The sequence below is a fragment of the Cervus canadensis genome, chromosome 8 (assembly GCF_019320065.1).
Source record: "Cervus canadensis isolate Bull #8, Minnesota chromosome 8, ASM1932006v1, whole genome shotgun sequence".
In the NCBI taxonomy this organism is placed as follows: domain Eukaryota; kingdom Metazoa; phylum Chordata; class Mammalia; order Artiodactyla; family Cervidae; genus Cervus; species Cervus canadensis.
The window spans coordinates 87,081,303-87,104,745 of NC_057393.1; the positions used below are offsets into that span (position 1 = coordinate 87,081,303).

At 41.4% G+C, this 23,443-nt stretch overlaps 1 protein-coding gene across 3 annotated transcripts in view; it reads left to right on the top strand.

The window, feature by feature from the left end:
* The window catches only part of PCNX2 (pecanex 2), a 302,174-nt gene that overhangs the window by 23,513 nt on the left and 255,218 nt on the right, over nucleotides 1-23,443 (top strand). For 2 of the 3 annotated variants that reach the window (XM_043477085.1, XM_043477087.1), the window contains exons 2-8: nucleotides 106-311; nucleotides 1,370-1,487; nucleotides 2,157-2,193; nucleotides 3,782-5,062; nucleotides 13,402-13,549; nucleotides 13,675-13,820; nucleotides 16,934-17,027. In XM_043477085.1, the coding sequence (XP_043333020.1) occupies nucleotides 106-311; nucleotides 1,370-1,487; nucleotides 2,157-2,193; nucleotides 3,782-5,062; nucleotides 13,402-13,549; nucleotides 13,675-13,820; nucleotides 16,934-17,027 (2,030 nt within the window). The remainder of the gene's footprint in view (nucleotides 1-105; nucleotides 312-1,369; nucleotides 1,488-2,156; nucleotides 2,194-3,781; nucleotides 5,063-13,401; nucleotides 13,550-13,674; nucleotides 13,821-16,933; nucleotides 17,028-23,443) is intronic. The other variant, XM_043477086.1, reaches the window with a different exon arrangement.

Genomic DNA, 23,443 nt, shown 5'->3' on the forward strand with positions numbered 1-23,443 from the left:
TTTGCCCAATTTATGCTTAATAAATACTTAAAAATATTTTCATATATAAGATAAAAGATACTCCTACAAGCAAATAATTTTTTCCCTTTCTTTTCTCTTCTCTAGGCTTTTCCTCCAGATGCCATCACTGTATTTTTTTACTGCAGTTCAGTGACCATATTCTTCACAATAATTAAATTGGTCAGTTATCGCCTACACCTCATGTTTGATAAAGGAGAAGTGATCCAGCAAAAACCCTCTGGAAAGAAAGAAAAGCCAAGTAAAGACAAAGAGGCCAACAGTGACCATATAACTAATCACAGAAATCCAAGGTAACATTTCTAATTAATGCATCAGTTTATAATTTAAATGTTTTAATCTTGATTAAAATAATTTTGCTCATTTATTTGTTGTTTATGAAAATATGCCAGGAGAGCCAGACACAAATATGTACATTTTTCTTCTATTTACATATATACTTAGGCATAAAAAATGTTGATGGTCCAGATGGTTTAATTGACTGTTTAATGTGACCTTATATCATGCTCTGAAATTCATTTGCATTAGGCTTAGCATAACAAAATATTTTTCTTTAGTCTTTCTATCTCATCATTTAAATGCTTAGCACACGCGAGTATTTTCAGGAAATTTGTGTTTGTTAATTTAAAAGTAACATTGTGTAGAACTAAAATAGTAAAGATAATTCTCATGTGGGCATTTGTCACTATTCTTGGTCTTATTTCTGATAGTTCTTTAAGAGAGTATGTCTTATTTTAAACGTTTTTAGCTTTTAAAAGTAAAGTTTGTATGCCATGATTTTTCCTTTTTGTTTGTATATGGATTTATGGACGTATAGTTGATTTACAATGTTATATTAATTTCAGGTGTATAGCAAAGGGATTCTTTTTCAGATTCTTTTCCCACATAGGTTATTACAAAAGATCAAGTTGAGTTCCTCATGTTATACAGTAGGATCTTGTTTATTTATTTTATATATGGCAGTGTGTATACGTTAATCCCAAATTCCTAATTTATTCATCCCTCTCCTTTTCCCCTTTTATAGCTGTAAGTTTGTTTTCTGTGTCTGTGAGTCATTTCTGTTTAGTAAATAAATTCATTTGTGTCATATGTTAGATTCCACATGTAAGTGATGTCATATGGTATTTGTCCTTCTCACTTACTTCCCTTAGTGTGATAATCTCTAGGTCTGCCCATGGTGCTCCAAATGGCATTGTTTTATTCTTTTTTATGGCCAAGTACTATTCAGTTGTGTCTGTCGTGAATCTGACAAAGTGGAAACAAGGAGAACAGTTGTTCAGGGACTAATGCCGAAAGGGCCGTAGTTCTGTTTCATAATATCACTACCCCTGTGTTTCTCACGCTGGGTTAGCAGCAACGGGCAGACTGGCAGCGGCAAAGAAGAAGCCGAGCGAACCCTGCCCACCCCTCCTCTCCGCGGCCGCTCCGGAGGACAGAGCGTAAGCTCCCGTCGCTCTTCTGGGCTCCTGGTGAGTGGTCTGTTTTCTCTCCCACTCTCCTCACGCTGCTGGTTTGTTGGTTCCAGAGGTGTTCAGTGGCAGTGGCTTCTCTTCACACGTGTCAGTACTTGTCTTTGGGTGGCAGTGACCTGAGGGGTGTCCCTGGGCCCTGAGATAAACACCTAATCCCGTGGAGCGCACCCCCAGCCTCCTCTGCAGCCCGCCCACCCTCCTGGGACTGCCCGTGACCAGACCCCAGAAGCACACCCGCCCTGCCCTTCCCTGGTCTTGTCTGTCGTCCATCTCAGTCATCGCATTTTCAGTGCCCTCCCCTGGAGTCCACTCCCTCACTGCACTTGAAATCACGCTTAAATCACCTTTTTCCCACTAGATCCACTTTCTTGGACTCTCTTCCTTACAATATAAAGTAGCACATTATTGGTCTTCTTACTTTCTTAATTATCAAACTCCCCCTTATCCCAGCACTGGGGTCTTGGGTGGACGTCTGTACCTCTGTATATTTTAGTGTCCGTCTTTACCCATTTGTCTCATACATGCAGTGTCCAGTATAGTGGACACTATCTTGTCTCCTCCCCACCTGCCATAAAAACAGTGGTTGTTGTTCCGTGTCTGCTGACTGCCTGGAAGTGAGCAAGGGAGCTGAGTCATTGATTGATTTTTGTTCTTTCATTTATTTAGGACCTGCCAGCGCAGGAAACAGTGGAAGATCTCAAAGGTAGAGTGCTCATTCTCATTATTCAATATTTTATCACAGCATTATCCTCAGTGAAACACAAAGTAGTTTTTGTAAAGCCAAATGCCAGTGAGGTCATTAAGATTTAGAACTGTACCTAAGGTTGTATATTTATATTTTACCTTCATTTCTTTAACTCTTCATTTTAATTATTTATCAGAATTTTTATATCATGTCTATGTTCAGACTGTGATATTGTATTGATCATATTTCATTGTCCTTTCTCCAATCTATGCCTCTTTCCATAAAGCTAATAATAGCTGATATAAAATAGGTAAATTCATCATCAACACACATACTTGCTTTCTTTTTCAATTTTTTGGCTGTACCTACCACCTGGCCTGTGGGAATCTTAGTTCTTCTACCAGGGATTGAACTCCTACCCTTTGCATTGGAAGGGCGGATTCTTAACCACTTAACAACATTGTGTTCTGTGTATTTGCATTTCTCCCAATTTACAAATTTTGTTTCTGGGATTTCCTTTTAATCCTCCCACCCCAAATAGTTATTTTAATTTTTTGCTAAGATTTCTATTGTTTTTTGACTGCCTTCAGAAGACTTGTGTGCATGCGAAGTCACTTCAGTTGTTCTTGTCTCTTTGCCTGCCAAACTCCTCCATCTGTGGGATTCTCCAGGCAAGAATACTGGAGTGGGTTGCCATTCCCTTCTCCAGGGAATCTTCCTGACCCAGGGATCAAACCCATGTCTCTTACGTCTCCTGCCTTAGCAGGCAGGTTCTTCACCACTAGCGCCACTGAGAAGCAAGACTTAGAAGACTTAGAAAAGAACTTTTGGAGGCCTGAGTGAACCTCTTCTTTTCTCTGCTTTGAAAAACTTCTGCTGAGGTCACATTATAAAATCCAAGCTGCTTTGGCTTGTCAAGTGCTATAGTGGATTGGCCAAAAAGTTTGTTATGGTTTTTTTTATTACATCTTACAGAAAAATCTGAATGAACTTTTTGGCCAACCATATATTTTGGAGCCTCCCTGCCTTGGTTTAGAAGGATTAAGTAACTTACCCAATGTACTGTAGCTAGTAAATAGCATGGCCAGCATCTTTCTGATTGCAAACATGTTGTTTAAATCACACTAGTCTGCCTCCCAAGCTTCCCAGGTGGCTCAGTGGTAAAGAATTCGCCTGCCAATTCACGAGATGTGGGTTTCATCCCTGGGTCAGGAAGATCCCCCTGGAGAGGAAAGTGGCAACCCATTCCAGTATTCTTGCCTGGGAAATTCCATGGACAGAAGAGCCTGGCAGGCTACAGTCTATAGTGTTGCAAAGAGCTGGACATGACTGAGCAACTGAGTATGCAGGAGTCTGACTCCCAGGGCCACAAAAGAGGGAAAGCTAAAAGTCTGAATTATTATCTTAAATATAGAGATTTCAAGAACAATTTCACAGCAGAGGTGGTATTTTAAAAATAAGCATCTAATCACATTTGTTGCTGGTGTTATTTTAAATTTTTTATTGTTATTATATATAATAATAATCATTTATTATTATTTGGTCTTGCTCTGGGACATCATTCATCCATTCTGGATGGAAATCAAGATGCTGTTGTTGATTTCAGGTGTCATTCTGTCAGATGACCAACCCATAGCACCAGTGTCATCTACCTCACCTGGTATCAAAACGGAAAGCTTACCTGCTTCTAAAGCACCTGTGCTGGGAACCGTTACCACATCGGCAATACCGCTGAAGCCCGTTGTGGCGGAAACTTGCATCAGTGATCAAGGGAAGGAAAGAGGGGGCAGGGGGCAGCCCCCCTTCCACCACAGATCCGAGGGTGGCTTGGTGGACAAAGAAGCCATAAAGAAGTCGCCCTACCTGTCTTTGTCTCAGTACGACTTACTGGAGACGGGCGTTTCTGTCCAACCTTGGGGGAGTGAGAATTCTGTCTTGATTCCAGAACCTGGTAATTATGCCTCCATCAGGGACAAGCTGCAGAGCAAGTCGCCTCAGGACAGCCTGAGCAGCAGCTGCCCTCAGTGTAACACCGTCATCGCCAGACCTGGGCAGGAGCCAGTTTCCCAGCAGGTGGACTCGACCTTGAACCAGGACGTGGGCGACTCAGATAGTGAGGTCGCCGTCACTCTGATAGATACTTCTCAGCCTGGTGACCCGCTGAGTCTGCACGAACCCATTAGGATTGTCATCACCATGAGCAGTACTCCCAACTCCATGACAGACTTGGAAAGCTCGCTCCATCTCAAGGCGGTTGGTACTCAGCCATCTGGCTTCCAGGCTGATGCTGAGCCAGCTCCCCCAGGGGCGGCCGGTCCCCCAAATGTGGAGCAGATGAGAATTCCCGTCATCACCCTCCAGCTGTCTGAGGATGCAGGAGGCATGGTGTGTCCCGAAAGCAATGGAAGTGGCAGGACGCCAGAGAGACTGATGGTGGAGGCATCCTCCAACCCGTGTTCTGGCTATGAATCTGGGGAGGGGGGCAGTGCCACCCAGGACCGCAGTCCTTCCTCAGGAGACCACTGTGCAACCCCCCCACCTACACCTCACATGATCTCTGAGTCTGAGGTGGGAACGGAAGCCCAGGCCAACCTTGGTCCATCATCTTGTAGAACCAGCCAGGAGAAGAGACATGCCCGGGTCCTCAGCGTAGACAGTGGGACGGATGTCTTCTTGAGCAAAAGTTCTGCAGAAATTATTAATGATAAAGAGCAAACAATGCCGACTTCCAAATCTGACTTAGAGGCCAAGGAAGGACAAGTACCAAATGAATCCAACTTCCTGGAATTTGTCTCCTTGTTAGAATCGATTAATACTTCCAAGGTGGTGGTGTGTAACCAAAGGAATGAGCCAACAGAGCAGAGCAAAGACAGCAGGCTTCCTGCAGGTAGGATCCCACATCTCTTCTGTCCTGCTGATGCAGAGAAGGCAGTGTCTCTCTTTGTCATTGGCTTTCTGTGATTAGATTTTGCAAACAGCAGGACAGCTATTGTGTAATTGTTGGCTGTTTGGCTCCTCACTGATATTTGCTGAGTGTGCCAAAGCCAAGCTGTGTGATGAACATAGATTAAAACTGGCTCTCTCCTCCAGGAAATTTTAGGCATAGTAATGAAGATTTGGCTTCCCTAGAAGGCAGGAATATTTATTTCTAATGAAATAAGCAATTATATGTTACCATGGTGATGAGAGCCTTCAATGGATGTCTCTTCCATTATAAAATAGATGCATTCTGGGAAAGAGATTGTAAAGCAAATTAAGGAATCCACTTTTCTGTTGAATTCTGTTATACAGTCCTGTATGCTGAATTTCCTAACTATCCCAAGTTGTAAACATAATTATAACACACGGCCCTTAATATATGCCAGTGAAAGTGTTAGTTGCTCAGCCGTGTCTGATTCTTTGCAACCCCTTGGACTGTAGTCTGCCAGGCTCCTCTGTCCATGGGGTTCTCCCGGCAAGAAGACTGGAGTGGGTTGCGATTTCCTTCTCCAGGGGATCTTCCTGACCCAGGGATCAAATCCTGGTCTCCTGATGTGAACCACCAGGGAAGCCCAATTTATGCCAGGCACTGTCCTAAACCCTTTATAGATATTAACGAGGGTGATCATCTGTGGTGGTTTGTTCGACGAGGTCCTTGTTAACACGTGTTTTGCCAACATAATTATTAATAGCACCACCTCTCTCTCACAAAAGTGTTCCCAGCTTGAACAATAAATTATACAGTTACTGTATAATGGAGTGAATTATATACAGCTTCACTCATTTGCTCCTCATATAACCTTGTGTTATGGGTTCTTTTATCATTCCTTCTGGAAAGGTGGTTTTCTCTAAGTTTTCCAAGTTAGTCTAGTAAGTCTGGAGCTGAGCTTTGATCTCGGTGTTGCTCCAGAGTCAACACTCATAAATAATAAAACTGTATTTCCTGCATGAATATAAGATTCACTCGTTTTCAGGTTACTTAATATCTCTGAGCTCAGTTTCTTCCCTGGCAAGGGATGTTACTGGACTAAAGTTTCTGCAAAGTCTTTCTTTATGTTCTTTTTCTTTTTTTTGGCTGAATTGCATGATATGCAGGATCTTAGTTCCCTGAGAAGGGATCTGAGCCAGGCCCCCTGCGGTGGAAGTGACGAGTCCTAACACTGGACTGCCAGGGAAGTCCCTATAGTCTTTTAACTTTAAATGTCCACATTTCTCTGATTTTTGAGTACATCATTTCTTTATAGATCTCTGAGAGCATATCTATACAGTAGGATTGCTTGCAGGAAGTTGTGGTTCATGGGTCTGTAGCATTTCTTCATTCTAGGATTGCCCCTTTATTATTGGCCGTTCTCTGGGACAGTCAGAGGTCCCTTTGGCTCCACAGTGGTAGCTCCCAGCAGTTTGTTCTTGTTCCTTTTGTCTTTCTGGTGCTCTTCAAAAGGCTTGTCCTGCTAGTGGATCAGTCCACTCTTGCACAAAATTTCATCAATATTTGAATATTTAAATTATGTGAACTGAATGTATTCACCTTTTTACTACATCTATGTATCCAGGATTTGTGTATAAAGTAACATGGACAGGAAAGGTAAACTTCTTAACAAACATGTGCAGTACGAGAAAGCATTGGTTACTCTGAGATACTAGACATCTTTCTGATATGAGCTTTGGATTGCTTACCCCCCAGTTAATGTAAAGATTCATGGATCTTGACTAGCGTTGTCTGGTGGAACCTTCTTCAGTGATGGAAGTGTCCTGTATCTGCCACCACCAGTGGCTACTGGCCACTTGCAGCTATTAAATACTTGAAATGGGGATTGTGCAGAAATGCGGTTTTTAATTTGATTGAATTTTACTTTATTTAAATAGCCCCACATGTGGCTACGGGCTACTGTATTGGATAGTGCTGAGCCAGACGATGTGTATCTTCCTGGGGAGCTGTGAGTGGGGTGGACAGATCCCTGGCTTTGGAACCTGACAGCCCAGGGCCAAATTTTGGTTTTGCGGTGCCAGCTGCATGAGCTTGGGCCATTCACCATATCCTTCTGAGCTGCAGTTTCTTCAGTAAAGCAGGAATAATAATATGTTACAGATGTACTGTGATGATTCAATTAGGGAAATATGTTAAAAGTCTTATTACTTGATCAATTTCAGCCATCTGTTCTGAGTTTCCCCTCTGGCTATTATGTGAGATTTATTTCGTCTGTCTAAAGTTTCTGCTCTTAAACTTTTCAGCCAGCCATATTTAATCAGAACAGGGTTGAGTTGGAAAGAGATGTGGATGCTATGAGGTTTTCTTTGGAAAGAATCAGGCTTGGTTGTTGGGACAGGAACAGGTTTGGCTATTGGGAACTTGTAGGTACAACAGGATTGGAGAAAGAAATGGCAACCCACTCCAGTGTTCTTGCCTGGAGAATCCCAGGGGCGGGGGAGCCTGGTGGGCTGCCGTCTGTGGGGTCGCACAGAGTCGGACACGACAGCAGTGACTTAGCAGCAGCAGCAGTTGTACCTACAACAGGGAGGGGGAAGTTGGAGTGGATTATATGTCTATTCCAGGAAGGGTCAGAGGTTTTTTCTTAATTTATTTTTTAAAAACTACCAAGCGTTTGCTCTTCTTATTGTCCTGTGATTTATTCTCCTCCCTTTTTTTTTTTTATTAAAATACAGTTGATGTGCAATCCTATATGTGTTTTATAGGATCAATATCAACACAATCCTATATGTTTTTCAGGATTATATAGCAATGATTCTCAATTTTTAAAGATTGTATTTTATTTAAAGTTATAAAATATTAGCTATATTTCCTGTGCTGTACAATATATCCTTGTAGCTTATTTATTTTAAATATGGTCGTTTGTACCTCTTAATTCTTTATTCCTGTCTTACCTCTTTCCCTTCTCTCTCCCCACTGATAATCACTAGTTTGCTCTCTACATCTGTGTTATTTCTGTTTGTCATATTCACTAGTTTGTTTTATTTTTTAGATTACATGTATCTGTGATAACCTACTGTATTTGTCTCTCTCAACTTACTTCACTAAGCATAATAATTCCAAGTCCATGTTGTTGCAGACAGCAAAATTTCATTCTATTTTATGGTTGAGTAATATTCCATTGTAAATACTTATACTACATCTTTTTTATCCATTCATCTGTTGATGGACACATAGACTGCTTATGTATCTTGGCTACTGTAGATAATACTGCTTTGAACATTGGGGTGCATGTATCATTTGAATTAGTGTGCTTGTTTTCTTCAGATAAATACCCAGGAATAGGATTACTAGGTCATATGTGGGTTCTATTTTCAGTTTTTTGACAAACTTCCATAATCCATAGTGGCTGTACCAGTTTGCATTCCTACCAACATCCCTTTTTTTCTACATCCTCACCAACATTTCTTATTTGTAGACTTTGTGATGATGGCCATTCTGACAGATGTGAGGTGATATCTCATTGTGGTTTTGATTTGCATTTCTCCAGTGATTAGTGATGTTGGCCATCTTCATGTGCCTGTTGGCCATCTGTATGTCTTTTTTGGAAAAATGTCTATTCAGATCTTTTGCTCATTTTTGAATCAGGTTGATTGTTTTTTGTTATTGATTTGTATGAGCTGTTCATATATTTTGATATTAACTCCTTGTCTGTCATATCATTTGCAAGTATTTTCTCCCAGTCATTAGATTGTCTGCTTATTTTGATGATGGTTTTCTTTGTTGTACAAAAGCTTTTAAATTTAATTATGTCCCATTTTTTAAATTTTTGCTTTTGTTTTCTTTGCCTTAGGAAACAGATGCAAACAGTAATACTTCAATTTATGTCAAAGAGCTCTTTGCCTATGTTTTATTCTAGGAGATTTTTGGTTTCTGATGTTATATTTAGGTCTTTAACCCATTTTGAGTTTACTTTTAGTATCTGGTGTGAGGAAATGGTCTAATCTCTTTCTTTTATATGTAGTTATCTGGTGCTCTTTATGGTACTCTTATTTCCAACCCAGGTTGCCTCCACAAAGGCCTTTAGGATTATCTTTAGATCTTGGGGATATTCTAGAATTTGAGGCTATAGAAACCCGCATACTTACCAACAGACTTTAAAACCATGTTTCCGTTTTGTTTTGATACAGCTTTATTTTATTTTGTGGAAATAAACAAAAACCGCTCAACTGAGAAAAAGTAAGGCTATTATTTAGAGCTTGCTACAAAAGATGCAACCACCAGCATTCTGGCAGAAACTCTGAGGCAGGCAGAGAAGAAAGCTTTGTAGTGGAAAAAAGGAAGATTCCAGGTGTGGTTGGAAGTTATTGGCCTGGGGAAGCTGGAGGCGAGATTATAGCAATTGATGTGATTGGTTTATTATTGTAATTGACTAGGTCCTGTCCACCTCCTTGTGACCCCATGGACTGCAGCATGCTAGGCTCCTCTGTCCTTCACTATCTCCTGGAGTTTGCTCAAATTCTTGTCCATTGAGCTAGTGATGCTATCTAACCACCTCATCCCCTGCTGCCCTCTTCTCCTCTTGCTGTCAATCATTCCCAGCATCAGGATCTCTTCCAATGAATTGGCTCTTCGCATCAGGTGGCCAAAGTCTTGGAGCTTCAGCTTTAGCATCAGTCCTTCCAATAAGTATTCAGGATTGATTTCCTTTAGGATTGACTGGTTTGATCTCTTTGCAGTCCAAGGGACTCTCAAGAGTCTTCTCCAACACCACAATTTGAATGCATCTATTCTTCAATGCTCAGCCTTCTTAATGGCCCAACTCTCACATCCATAGATGGCTACTGGAAAAAACAGCTTTGACTATACGGACGTTTTTTGGCAAAGTGAGGTCTCTGCTTTTTAATATGCTGTCTAGATTTGTCATAGCTTTCCTTCCAAGAAGCAAGTGTCTTTCAATTTCATGGCTACAGTCACCATCTACAGTGATTTTGGAGCCATGAAGTGATGGGACAAGTAGATGATCCCAACTAAGTGATGATCTTAGTTTTTTGAATGTTGAGTTTCAAGCCAGTTTTTTCACTCTCCGTTTCAGCCTTATCAGGAGGTTCTTTAGTTCCTCTTCACTTTCTGCCATATAGTGGTATCATCTGCGTATCTGAGGTTGTTGATATTTCTCTTGGCAATCTTGATTCCAGCTTGTGATTCCTCCAACCTGGCCTTTTGCATGATGTACTATGCATATAAGTTAAATAAGCAGGGTGACAATATACAGCCTTATTGTACTCCTTTCTCAATTATCCACCACTTGTTCCATGTCCAGTTCTAACTGTTGCTTCTTGACCTGCTTGAGGTTTCTCAGGAGACAGGTAAGGTGGTCTGGTGGTCCTATCTCTTTAAGAATTTTCCAGTTTATTGTAATCCACACAGTCAAAGGCTTTAGTGTAGTCAATGAAGCAGAAGCAGATTTTTTTTTTTTTTAATTCCCTTGCTTTCTCCATAATCCAACAAAGGTTTGCAATTTGATCTCTGGCTCCTCTGCCACTTTGAAACCCAGCTTTACATCTGAAAGTTCTCAGTTCACATACTGCTGAAGCCCAGCTTGAAGATTTTGAGCATAACCATGCTAGCATGTGAAATGAGCACAATTATATGATAGTTTGAACATTCTTTGGCATTGCCTTTCTTTGTGATAGGAATGAAAACTGACCTTTACCAGTCCTGTGGCCATTGCTGAGTTTCCAAATTTGCTGCCAAATCAAGTGCAGCATTTTCACATCATCATCTTTTAGGATTTTAAACAGTTTAGCTGGAATTCCATCATCTCCACTAGCTTTGTTCATGTATGCTTCCTAAGGCCCACTTGACTTCACACTTCGGGGTGTCTGGTTCTAGATGAGTGACTGCATCATCATGGTTATCTGGGTCATTGAGACCTTTCTTGTATAGTTTCACGTATACATTTCTTGTATAGTTCTGTGTGTTCTTGCCACCTCTTCTTAATCTCTTCTGTTTGTTAGGCCCTTACCATTTCTGTCCTTTATCGTGGGAAAGAAAATGGCAACCCACTCCAGTATTCTTGCCTGAAGAACCTCATGAATGGTATGAAAAGGCAAAAACATGATTGGTTAAAAGAGCATATTTGACTTTCTCTGATTGGTTGGATTTCTGCAGTTGGAAGCAGGGATAAAAATTAGGGAAGCTCTTAGTTATTAATCAATTCCTGTCCATTTTGGGCTGGTTGTTGCAGGAGTTATTATTTGGCTTCCTGAGTTGTTTGCTAGAAATAGTGGTCTGACTTCTGACAAGTGTGACTTGTACATAGTATGTTAGTTTCCTGGGCTGGTTACTGTAGTTAATGGATTATTTTTCTGAGCTGGTTCTGTAGATTGTGGGTCAGAGTTCTATTTGTATATATATTACATGGCTATTGTCTATTTGTATATTCAATTTCTCCTAGACTTTCTAAGAAAATAATCATGAATGCATGTGGAGATGATTATTGAAGGATTATTAATATCTGCGGTATAGAAAAATGGAAACACTAAATTTATAAGAATAGGAGTCTAGTTTATTAAATTATACTATGTTAATGTAATACTATTTAGCTTCCATTTGGGAATAATGTAGAAGAATATCTCATGTCATTAAATATTTATAGTACTTTAAGATAAGTAGAACAGTTATAAAACAACATCTGTTTTTGGGGACTTCCCTGGTGGTCCACTGTTTAAGATTCCATGCTTCCACTACAGGGGACATGGGTTTGATCCCTGGTCAAAGAACTGAGATCCCACATGCCTGTAGCGTATCCAAAAAAACCCAACACCAAAAACATCTGTTTTATAACTTTTCTATTTAGTTTAGTAAGTTATACTGTATTAATGTAAGATAACTTCCATTTTTGGATGATGTAGAAGAATATATCATTAAATATTTGTAATAATTTAAGAAAAATAGAACAGTTATAAAACAATATCTAAATTATGACTTCATTTTTGGAGAAAAAAATGTCTAAAAGAAATTTCCAGTGTGATATCTATCATATTGGCTCCTGAATCAGCATGGTGGGGTTAGGAGTAATTTAAGACTTTTCCCCTTTTCTCTAGTTTTAAATTATATGCCATTCACTTGTGCTATTTTTAGACAGAAAATTCCTTTACATGTGTATTTTTAAAGGGAAAAGGAGAAAAGTAGCCCATTGTTGTTGTTGTCTGTCACCAAGTCATGTCCAACTCTTTTGCGACCCCATGGACTGTAGTCTGCCAGGCTCCTCTGCCCATGAGATTTCCCAGGCAGGAATACTGGAGTGGGTTGCCATTTCCTTCTCCAAGAGATCCTCCCACCCAGGGACTGAACCTGCATCTCCTGTCTTGGCAGGAGGGTTCTTTACCACCAAGCCATCAGAGAAGCCCCAAAGTAGCCCATAGGTTGGCATTTGTTATGTGCCCATTTAAGAGAAGGAGAGACTAATGTATTAAAAGCAACATGAATGAATGAGTCCACATACATGTAGTGTTAGCATGTAGAGCTGTCTAAACATGCCTCCCTGCAGTTTTTATGCGACATGATCACTGGCTAAAGCTATTTGTTATGATAACACTTTTTCACAGATGTGATTCTTGAAAGCTGTGAAAACTTCTATCTTGACAAGCTGTCAAATGAAATGCAAACATTTTTGTACCAAAGCAATTCTAATTGTTTCACAGATGCACTGGGAATATTTTTCTTCAGGACTCACATGGAAGCCAGCAATGTTTCTCTAGTTACTTCAAGTCTAAGGATGAAAAACTTTGTTTTACACATGGTGATGGGATTCAGACCCCAGGGAAGCTAGCATCTTTTACTTTTTAAGGCAGATCTTGGTGGGCTTTCTGAATGTCATTCCTTGAAAGAGCCTGTATGTTCAAACCACACAATCATGTTCTTCTCTCGGGCGAACATTTATGCAGAAGAACATAGCTATTGGCATCTTTGGTCATAAGAATACAGAAGACATTGTGACCTTGAAAATGGCCTTTGATGTGTGTCTTTAGCCATGTATTTCAGTAGTTGCGGCACATGGGCTTCTCTCGCTGTGGCGTGCAGACTTAGTTGCTCTGCAACATGTGGTATTTTAGTTCCCTGACCAGGGATCAAACCCACGTCCCCTGCATTGGAAGGTGAAGTCTTAACCATTGGACCACCAGGGGAGTCCTCATAGGAGCTATTTACATGTTTCTATTTATTCTTACTTCAGTTTGGTAACTTATTTCCGCAAATTTCCACCTTAATTTCTTACTAAGTATTATGTTAATACATAAAGCAATGTTTTTCAGATAACTGCTCCCAGGAGAAAAAGGAAGAAATCCTGGAAAGTGAGAAACCCAGTGGACCCATTGCCAAACAAGGAAAACCAGACGTGCAAAGTCAAGACCACACCAGTACCAGCCCTGGGCTCACTGAACCTGCCAAGATCCCAACCCTGTAAGGATAACTTACTCATATAACTTGGTGCTGGTACAGTCTCATTCACTGGCTACTTCTTTTAATTCTTTGTTAAGGATAAGGAGATGTTCCACATCATTTTTGAAACCTTTATATATGTTAAGTTTCCAGGGCAATAGGCAAAGGCAAATAATCTACAGGGTCACTTCCCAGCAAGACAGTTCTGTGCTGCAAGTCATCAGTGGGCCTGAAACATCGGTGCAAGATGAGATGTCCGTGGATGCGATGCATGTCTTCATCGATGAACATGGTAAGTCTTCAGGGCTCTTTACTCATGAGGTGGAGGGCGGAAGCTGGCAGCTTTCTCAAGTCTCGTGTGGTCTCAGCCTGAGGACACGTTTACCAGCCATCTTGAAAGTAGAAGGGTCCTATGAGACCTTTCCTAAACTAAAATGATGTAAAGTCCTCAGCCTCTGGGATCTAATGCCTGATGACCTGAGGTGGAGCTGACGTAATAAGAACAGAAATAAAGTACACAATAAATGTAATGCACTTGAATCATCCTGAAACCACACCCTACCCAGTCCATGGAAGAATTGTCTTCCGCGAAACTGGCCCCTGGTGGCTGAAAGGTTGGGGATTGTTGGCATAAAGTGAAGAAGCAGTTACCCAGGGATGCATGAAATGATGCTCCCAATTCAAAGCCATGATGGCTTGATGCTGAGATGCTTGGTGGGAGCCTGGTGATGCTACTCTTACTGCTTAGGGTGTGAGCTGGCTCTATAGCTCACTGCAGAACGAAGACAGAATGCTGTTTTTACTTTTAGCCTTTTAGAAGCAGAACTCATTTCTGGATTTCTTTCAGTTAGCAAAATAGGTACTAAGGTCAGTCTTTAGTAAAAAAGTGAAATGGCATAAAGCGAACTTTTGAAAAGCAGGAGATACCTGTATTAGACTTTGGAACAGGAAGGCTTAGTGCTGACTGGTCCATTTAAAGTTCTTAGAACAGGCTGTGCGCCCTCTGCGTCAGGGCCTTTGCATATACCATGCAAAGGTATATGCCTATGCCTGCATTATGCCTTTTATCCTTCAGATCTCAATTCTAAAGAATATTCTTAAGGAAAACTTTTCCTGGATTTCCCAGGCTTAATAAATGTCATCTGTGTTTTTGCTCTCTCAACACCCTATCCATTTCCTTCTTTGAGACTATTACAGCTTCTAGTTGTTTATTGAGTGCTCAGTTGCTTTGATTGTATCCAACTCTTTGTGACCCCATGGACTGTAGCTGGCCAGGCTCCTTTGTTCATGGATTTTCCAGGCAAGAATACTAGAGTGGGTTGCCATTTCCTACTCCAGGGGATCTTCCCTACCCAGGGATCAAACCCACATCTCCTGAGTCTCCTGCCTTGCAGGCAGATTCTTTACTGTTGAACCACCGAGGAAGCCCAGTGTTTATTGCCTTATAATAATTTGATTACTGACATTCTCCCCATTTTCACAATTGTAAATTTCAGGAAGGTAATGTCCAGCACCTAATAAATATTTATTGGGTATATGTTGAAATCTGACTTTGATATATTTTTAATGCCTTGCTACAAAAAGATTAAAAGTAATTAAAGAAGAGAGGAAGGAAGGGAGAAAGAAAGAAAAAACCATTAAGTGGCAAGTTCAAGGTTCCTTTGATTAAGAAATATAGATCTTAGTTTTTCTAGGATGAGTCTTGGGTTAAATTTTTTATAGATCAGTTAATACTTGGTTATTCTACTCACAAGGGCTTCCCAGATGGTGCTAGTGGTTAAGAACCTGCCTGCCAATACAGGAGATGTGGTTTTGATCCCTGGGTTGGGAAGATCCCCTAGAGGAGGGCCTGGCAACCCACTCCAGTATTCTTGCCTGGGAAATCCAATGGACAGAGGAGCCTGGTGGGCCACGGTCCATAGGGTCCAACATGATTGAAGTGACTTCACACCCTTGCATGCACATTCTACTTTCAAATAGATCCTGGTTTGGGTAATAAATTATGTGTTACCATCTCTCTATAGTTCAGTAATTTATAGTTCGAAGTGCTTTTGCATCTGTAGAAATACAGAGACTTTTATGTTATAAAGAACAATGTTATCACTTTTGTCCAAGCCTCCAGAGGGGCCATGGTTGTCACTGTCTGTGCTTTTTATGGTGGGACAGCCTTCAAGTTGAGGTCAAGCACTGTGTAATGCATTGCAACTACTCATAACAGACAAGGTTAATTATGCTCCCCTGTCACCTGAAGAAAGTAGTTAAAACCTCTTCTGGGGAGAGACCGTTTACATTTACAAAGTGAACTGATTTTCACACCTCAATACCCTGAACCACTTTAGCAGGCTAATTTAACGCTGCAAATTAATTCCATCTCTTGCTTTCCCTCATTACCAGGCTGACACCCCAGTCAGCAGCTATGCCAGTGCTTATCTTCAAATTCAAAGGTAGGGATGGCCCCATGTGGCCCACCTATCAAAACCATACATTTAATAAGCCTCTTTTTGTGCATGATACCAAAAAACAAAACAAAACAAAACCCCAGTTACAGCATGCTCAGATCATCCTGACACATGAAGAGAATATACCAAAAAACGCATTGAAAAGAATGTATTAGAAGAAGATTAGAGATGGTGCAATTTAATCGATGAAAAGCAATTAAGTGATAAGGAACTGAGTCATGTGATATCACTTAATGTGGGATCTAAAAAAATAGATTAAAGTGATCATATTTAGAAAACAGAAACAGTCTCACAGAGGTAGAAAACAAATTTATGCTTACCGAAGGGGAAATAGCAGGGAGGGTTATACCAGGAATTTGGAACTAACAGATATAATATTATATATATTATATATATATAATAAGTTATATATAAAATATTGTATTATATATAATTATATAAAATTATATTTATATGATTATATACATTTATTATATATAAATATATTTATTATATAATATATAAACATTATATATTATGTTATAATATATATTATTATATATATTATATATGTAAAATAAATAAACAACAAGGACCCACTATATAGCATTGGGAACTATATTTAATATCCTGTAATAACCTATAATGGAAAAGAACATGAAAAAGAATGTGTAGATGTGTGTATAATGGAATCACTTTGCGTACACCTGAAACTAACACAGCATTGTAAATCAACTATACTTCAATGAAAAAAAAGTAACTGAGTCCAACTTGTCTAATATTATTAGAGAGATGCCTCAGCTTTTCCTAGTTAAGTTATACCTTCTATGGAGAAATATAAAGAATGGACTTAGATTACCAACAACTGTTATTAAAATCATCCAAAATTAGTTCCCTCTAACTTGAAAAAAGTATCCACAGAAATGATCATATAAGTTGTGTAACATTCTTTGCTGAACTTTTGCAGGGGAGATTAAATCCTGTTATTTAAAGTCTGGAAATCAGAAAGAAGGCCGTTTCGAGCATCAGCCATCAAACTATGAAAGCTTCTCTCATGCTGGGTGAGTAGGGCTTGTTTTCAGGTCGGGGAGGCGTTGTGTTGCTGCCCCCAGCAACTTCCATGCAGCTTACTCTGACTGTAAATGAAGTGAGGATCCTGGTGTCAAATGAATGTGTTAATCCATCTGTGGGCCTGAAAGCATGTGGGTTTCATGTGAAAGAAAAAGAAAACCAGATATTGTAGAATAATCAAAAATAAGTGGAACCACCTTCATAGTAGCCACTTCCAAAAATAAATATAACATGTTGGTATGAATAGAGAGGAATCCTGTGTAAATGATTATGGGAAAGGCACTGATGCAGTTTGAGGATGCATTATGAAATCCCTCTCAAGGAATGAACTAGAGAAATGGTTAGTTTTCATCTGTATGGATAAGGCAAACTCTTTTGCTGGTAGATGATCTAAACCTCTTTTCTGTTCTCCTTCTGAGTGCGTTGAGTAACTTTCTTAATTGTATTCATTACGTTGATATGGAATTCACTTGCTCATCCAAAGCATATGTGGATTAATGGTGACATTAGGCAAGCTATAAGTCTTCTCAGTTGTGGATTGAATTCGTCTTTCATCCTGGACTTCAGGATTCTTTGAGGATAATCAGTGGCTTGCTCTGAGTGAGAGAGTACATTTTTCATGTACATTTCTCTAGGGTTGTATGCCTTTTTGAAAATTTATGGAAGACTTTTGTGGTGTCACTGAAATGCCTTAGACTTCGTGCCTGGAGAGTGTGAAGGCAGTTACAGGAGCTCCATTCCTAGTTTCTAGCATGCGGTGTTCCTTCCTAAGGTCAAAGTTTCCTTACCAGGTATGCATGGGAAATGCAAGGTGAGCCTCCAGTGTACCTGGAACAAAGTCTGTCCTTGTCCCTGCAGTCTGCCTTCAGGTGGGATTCTGGCATGTGCCAGCCTTTCAAGGTGTTCTTTCGTCACTTCTACTGCTTCTCACCTTCTCGGGAGTGCTGGTGTCAGCCGTCATGGTAGATCTGATGGCTGTTGTGGGTGGCAGTATTCATGACCACACGACCCCAGCTGGCTCCCAGCCCCAAAGCAGCCTGCTTGGGTCCAGAGTCTTCGGGGGAGACAGGCATAGTGTCCATCACCCACCTGCCTTCCACTGTTCTTTATCTCCCTTGGTACCCACATTTCAATCAAGACAAACAACACAAAATTCTTCTTCAGCCAAAAAGCATGCAAAGTGATGTTTGCCACTGGAGACCCAAGAGGAGAGACAGGTCTGCCACCCTATCTTGGCTCCAGCCTCCAGGATGTTTGGTGGCAATGATTTGATGAGTTCAGTCATCTAAGGTGGCAGCTTTCTTCAGACAAAATATTTAATTACACGAGAACACAGTTTGAAAAGCTGTCCTGTTACCCTGCAATCCTCAGTTGAAAGCTGTAGTATTTTTAAGCTATATTTGGAACAAGTGTATACAAGCCTCTTATTTTATCCCCAAATAGATTTACAAAGTTTTTTAATTTTTGTTTTCCTGATAAATAGGCTTCACTTTCCCTGAGGAAAATATTTGAACTGCCTTTTGCTGGTAATGGCAGGTAGAATAAGGCCACATATCCAGAGCCTTAAAACACTAAAAATACACAGTGTGCAGATAAGAATTAAAAAGAGTGCCTTTAGGGTTTTCAGTAAGCCCCATTCCTTGGACCATACCTCACTGAGAGATGCCATTAACTCGCTTTCTCCCCTTAATTTCTCTCTCCTCATTAATTTCCCTCCAACTCTTGTTTTCTTTGGTTTCCTCTGTGTTTCTTCCCCAGCTAGAGCTCTTTTCTGTTTAATCCTTGCTCCCCCTCCATTTCGAGACCTGCTATGGCTAAGGATTGCCGTAGTGCATTTACTCTCGCCAAAAGAGATTTTGGCGAGAGGGTAGGTTTTGGCCCTGCTGGAGTTTTAGGGGAACACCGATTGTGTTTTCCTGTGAAGCCCTATGGCTTAACAGCATCTCAAAATGTCAATCCTTTCCTAGATCTGCCTTTCCATGTACATGAACAGTTAGACCCTTTCTGTTACCCATGAGAGAAATCCAAGTCCAGCAGCCTTCACCAAAATGGGAATCATCCTGGGGTGATGCTGGAAAAGCACTTATGGGACTGCCATGTAATGGAGTTGTCTTGGGTAGATGGCTTGAAGTGTATGGTTTCTCTTTCTCCCATCACCTTCCTGTTGCTCTTTTTGACATCACTATCAAACACCTCACCCTGACAGTCAAAAGATGCCTGCAGGGACTTCCCTGAGGGCCCAGTGGTTGAGATTCTGTGCTTTCAACACAGGGGGTGCAGGCTCAATTCCTGGTTGGGGAACCAGGATCCCACATGCTTTGTGACTAAAAATAAACAAAATGCTCTGATATTAAAAGAAAAAAAGGTACCTGCAGTAGCCCCACAGCTTATGTCTTCACTCAAGTCCACTGTAGATAACATATTTCTTCCCCGTAAACTGTGTAACTCATCATTCTGACTGGGCTGTGGACCCTGAGCCCAGTCACCAAGGCAAGTACTTGGCTTGGGTCTGAGCGCATCTGCAGAGCTGGAGTGACAGGCTCCCTTTGAGAATGTGCGGGAGTGCTCTTCAGAGGGAAGGTGGGAGCGGAGTGGGTGGATGTCTGCTTAGTTGCCCAGCTGTGTCGGACTCTTTGAGACTGCATAGACGTAGCCACCAGGCTCCTCTGTCCATGGAATTTACCAGGGAGGATACTGGAGTGGGTTGCCATTTCCTACTCCAGGGGATCTTCCCGACCCAGGGCTTGAACGTGCATCTCTTGAGTCTCCTGGATTGGCAGCTGGGTTCTTTACCACTAGTACCACCTGGGAAGCCCCACGGTGCATGGATGCTGGGCAGCAAAAGTTGACAAATGACCCCTGAGGACTCTCGTTCTGGTAAAATGCAAGTAAATTAATGACTGTCCTTCTTTAAAGAGAGTAATGATCGAGTTTATAAAAGCAATCTTCTTTTAAAGAAACGTTCCTAGTTGTCTCTTATGTTTCTTGTATGTGAACAAGGTCTTGGTCCCCCAGCCCTACATGCGATGTTCTTTTTTTCTATTTTTTATTTTTAAAGATTTTTTTAAAATGTGGACCATTTAAAAATCTTTATTGAATTTGTTACAATATTTCTTCTGTTTTATGTTTTGGTTTTGTGGCCACAAGGCATGTGGAGTCTTAGCTCCTTGACCAGGGACCAGACTCTCACCCCCTGCTTTGGAATGTGACGTCTTAACCACTGGACCACAAGGGAAGTTCTCCTACATGCTAAGTTCTAAGTCTTTGATTATCTGCTTTTTCCTAAGGTAGTTTGACAGGACATCAGTCTTAAGAGTTCTAAGAAAGAGTGGCCCACAGCCACACGCATCATCTCTTTCTTGTGTTTAAAGATAAAATAACATACATGTCTGCTATTGTATGTGTGTGTGCTTAGTCACCCAGTCATGTCCAACTCTTTGTGACCCCTTGGACTGTAGCCTGCCAGGCTCTTCTGTCCATGGGACTTCCCAGGTGAGAATACTGGAGTGGGTGCCATTTTATTATATGAGAATATACACGTCCTCTGTACTGTCTACTCTTTTAGATAAGTTGGTCCTTTCAAGGGGACTTTGTTCTGGAGTGCTCTGGCCATTCAGTGGCCCATTTGGGCACATGAGGTGTGCAGTGCTTCTTGTTTGATGCTTGAGCACAAAACTCTAGTCACTTCACTTAGCAAAATTATAGCGTTGAAGGTGTTCCTGGGGTGATGCTGGAAAAGCACTTATGGGACTGCCATTTGTTTAATTCATGCTCAGGAAAAATGGCTCAGTCCTGGGTAGAGTCAGCTGATCTTCTGGGTTTCAGCTGCTGTCTGACAGCCTTAGGGTGAATATTCCAACAGTCTCACACTCCTATCCAGGCTAAGAGATGTTAAAAGCTGTGCCACCCACATGTGGGAGGCTAATTTCTTTGGATTTGTAATCAGATTTGGCTTTTGTGGATGTGTGTGGTGTAGTGATGGCTTGGGTATTTTTGAACTGGTTGTATGAAAGAAAAATTGTGGTAAGATAGGATGAAAGCAGGGCTTCCTGGGTGATTCAGACTATAAAGAATCTGCCCACAATGCGGGAGACCTGGATTTGATCTCTGGGTTGGGAAGATCCCCTGGAGAAAGGAATGGCCAACCCACTCCAGTATTCTTTCCTGGAGAATTCCATGGACAGAGGAGCCTGGTGGGCTACAGTCCATGGGTTTGCAGAGAGTCAGACACACTGACTGACTAACACTTTCACTATCTTTAGGATAAAAGCAAACAAGCTGGTTTAACTTCTTGTTGTTGTTTTTAAAAAGAATTTATTTATTTATTTGGTTGCACTAGGTCTTAGTTGCCTCACATGGGATCTTTAGTTTTGGCTTTTGGGATCTAGTTCCCTGACCAGCTTTGAACCTGGGCTTTCTGCATTGGGAGAGCAGAGTCTTAGCCACTGGACCACCAGGGAAGTTCCAAGCTGGTTTAGTTTGAGTATGTGAATTTTTGCATTGACCACATCCAATTTACCTTGATTCATGGACCTAACTCTTCCAGGTTCCTATGCAATATTGCTCTTTACAGCATCAGGCTTTACTTTCACCACCAGACTCATCCACAACTGAGCGTCATTTCCACTTTGACCCAGCTGCTTCATTCTTTCTGGAGCTATCTCTCTGCTCTTCCCCAGTAGCAAATTGGACACTTACTGACCTGGGGGCCTCATGTTCTGGCGTCCTCTGCGTGCTGCAGTCCATGGGGTTGCAAAGGGTTGAACACGACTTAGCAACTGAACAACAGCAATCCTTTCACTAACATACCTGTGTGTGTGTGTGGAGAGTGTCACTCCTTCTTTAATGCCAGAGGAAAAGACACATCAGAGCAACACATAGCTGATCAAGTGCAGTGACGGCAGGTCAGGAGTTTGTAACTTGGAGGGCAAGTCAGTCACACTTTACACTGTATTCCAGTGGGCCTCGAATCTTTGCGTGGGAAGCAACACTCTGGGACTTCCTGGCCCTGAAGGAAGTGTTTTCCTGTCATAGTTATGGTGGCAGCAGCCATTGCTTATTAATGATGTATTTTGCACTAAGTACTATGCTAAGTATTAAATTGTCCCCTTTCATTCGTGTGAAGGAAAGTTATGACCAACCCAGACAGCATATTAAAAAGCAGAGACATTACTTTGCCAACAAAGGTCCATCTAGTCAAGGCTATGGTTTTTCCAGTGGTCATGTATGGATATGAGAGTTGGACTGTAAAGAAAGCTGAGCACCGAAAAATTGATGTTTTTGAACCGTGGTGTTGGAGAAGACTCCTGAGAGTCCCTTGGACTGCAAGGAGATCCAACCAGTCCATCCTAAAGGAGATCAGTCCTGGGTGTTCATTGGAAGGACTGATGTTGAAGCTGAAACTCCAATACTTTGGCCACCTGCTGCGAAGAGCTGACTCATTGGAAAAGACCCTGATGCAGGGAGGGATTGGGGGCAGGAGGAGAAGGGGATGAGATGGCTGGATGGCATCACTGACTCGATGGACATGGGTTTGGGTAAACTTCGGGAGTTGGTGATGGACAGGGAGGCCTGGAGTGCTGCGGTTCATGGTGTCACAAAGAGTCGGACATGACTGAGCGACTGAACTGAACTGATCTGTGTGACAAAGTAGAGGTAGGTGATATTTGCTCCACTAGATAGAATAGGAAACTGAGCCTGATGAGGAAACAAGCCCAACCTCAGTAGCTACTAAGTGGCCGGGGGACTCTTAAATCCCTCCCCCAGCACCCTCCCACCGGCAGGGGCCACAACCTCAATTCCTGGGTGCCAGGCAGGTGGGATAAATGAGTGAAGTGGACCCAGAATCAAATTCGATGGGTGTTGGGTGCTGAATCCATGGGAGGTCATTTGTCCTGTGGCACCAGTGGTAAAGACTCCACCTGCCAATGCAGGAGACACAAGAGACGTGGGTTTGATCCCTGAGTTGGGAAGATCCCTTGGAGGAAGAAATGGCAACCCATCCCAGTGTTCTTGCCTGGAAAATCCCATGGACAGAGAGACTGGTGGGTTATAGTCCATGGGGTCACAAAGAGTCAGACACGACTGAGCACACACATTTGCTAGAGAACTATTTAGGGTGCTTATGCCAGCTTGGGAAGCCTGCGTGACCAGATTTTCCAATTTTTTCCCAACAGGAGCTAGAAATTCCCATTTATCTGTAAAAATCCATTTTTTAAAAAGATCTTTTTTGATGTGGACCATTAAAAAAAATCTTTATTGAATTTGTTGTAATATTCAATAATATATTCTTTTATTTTTTATGTTTCTGGTTTTTTGTCTGAGAGGCCTGTGGGATCTTAGCCACCGACCAGGGATTGAAACCACACCCCGGCATTGGAAAGCGAAGTCTTAACCACTGGATCAC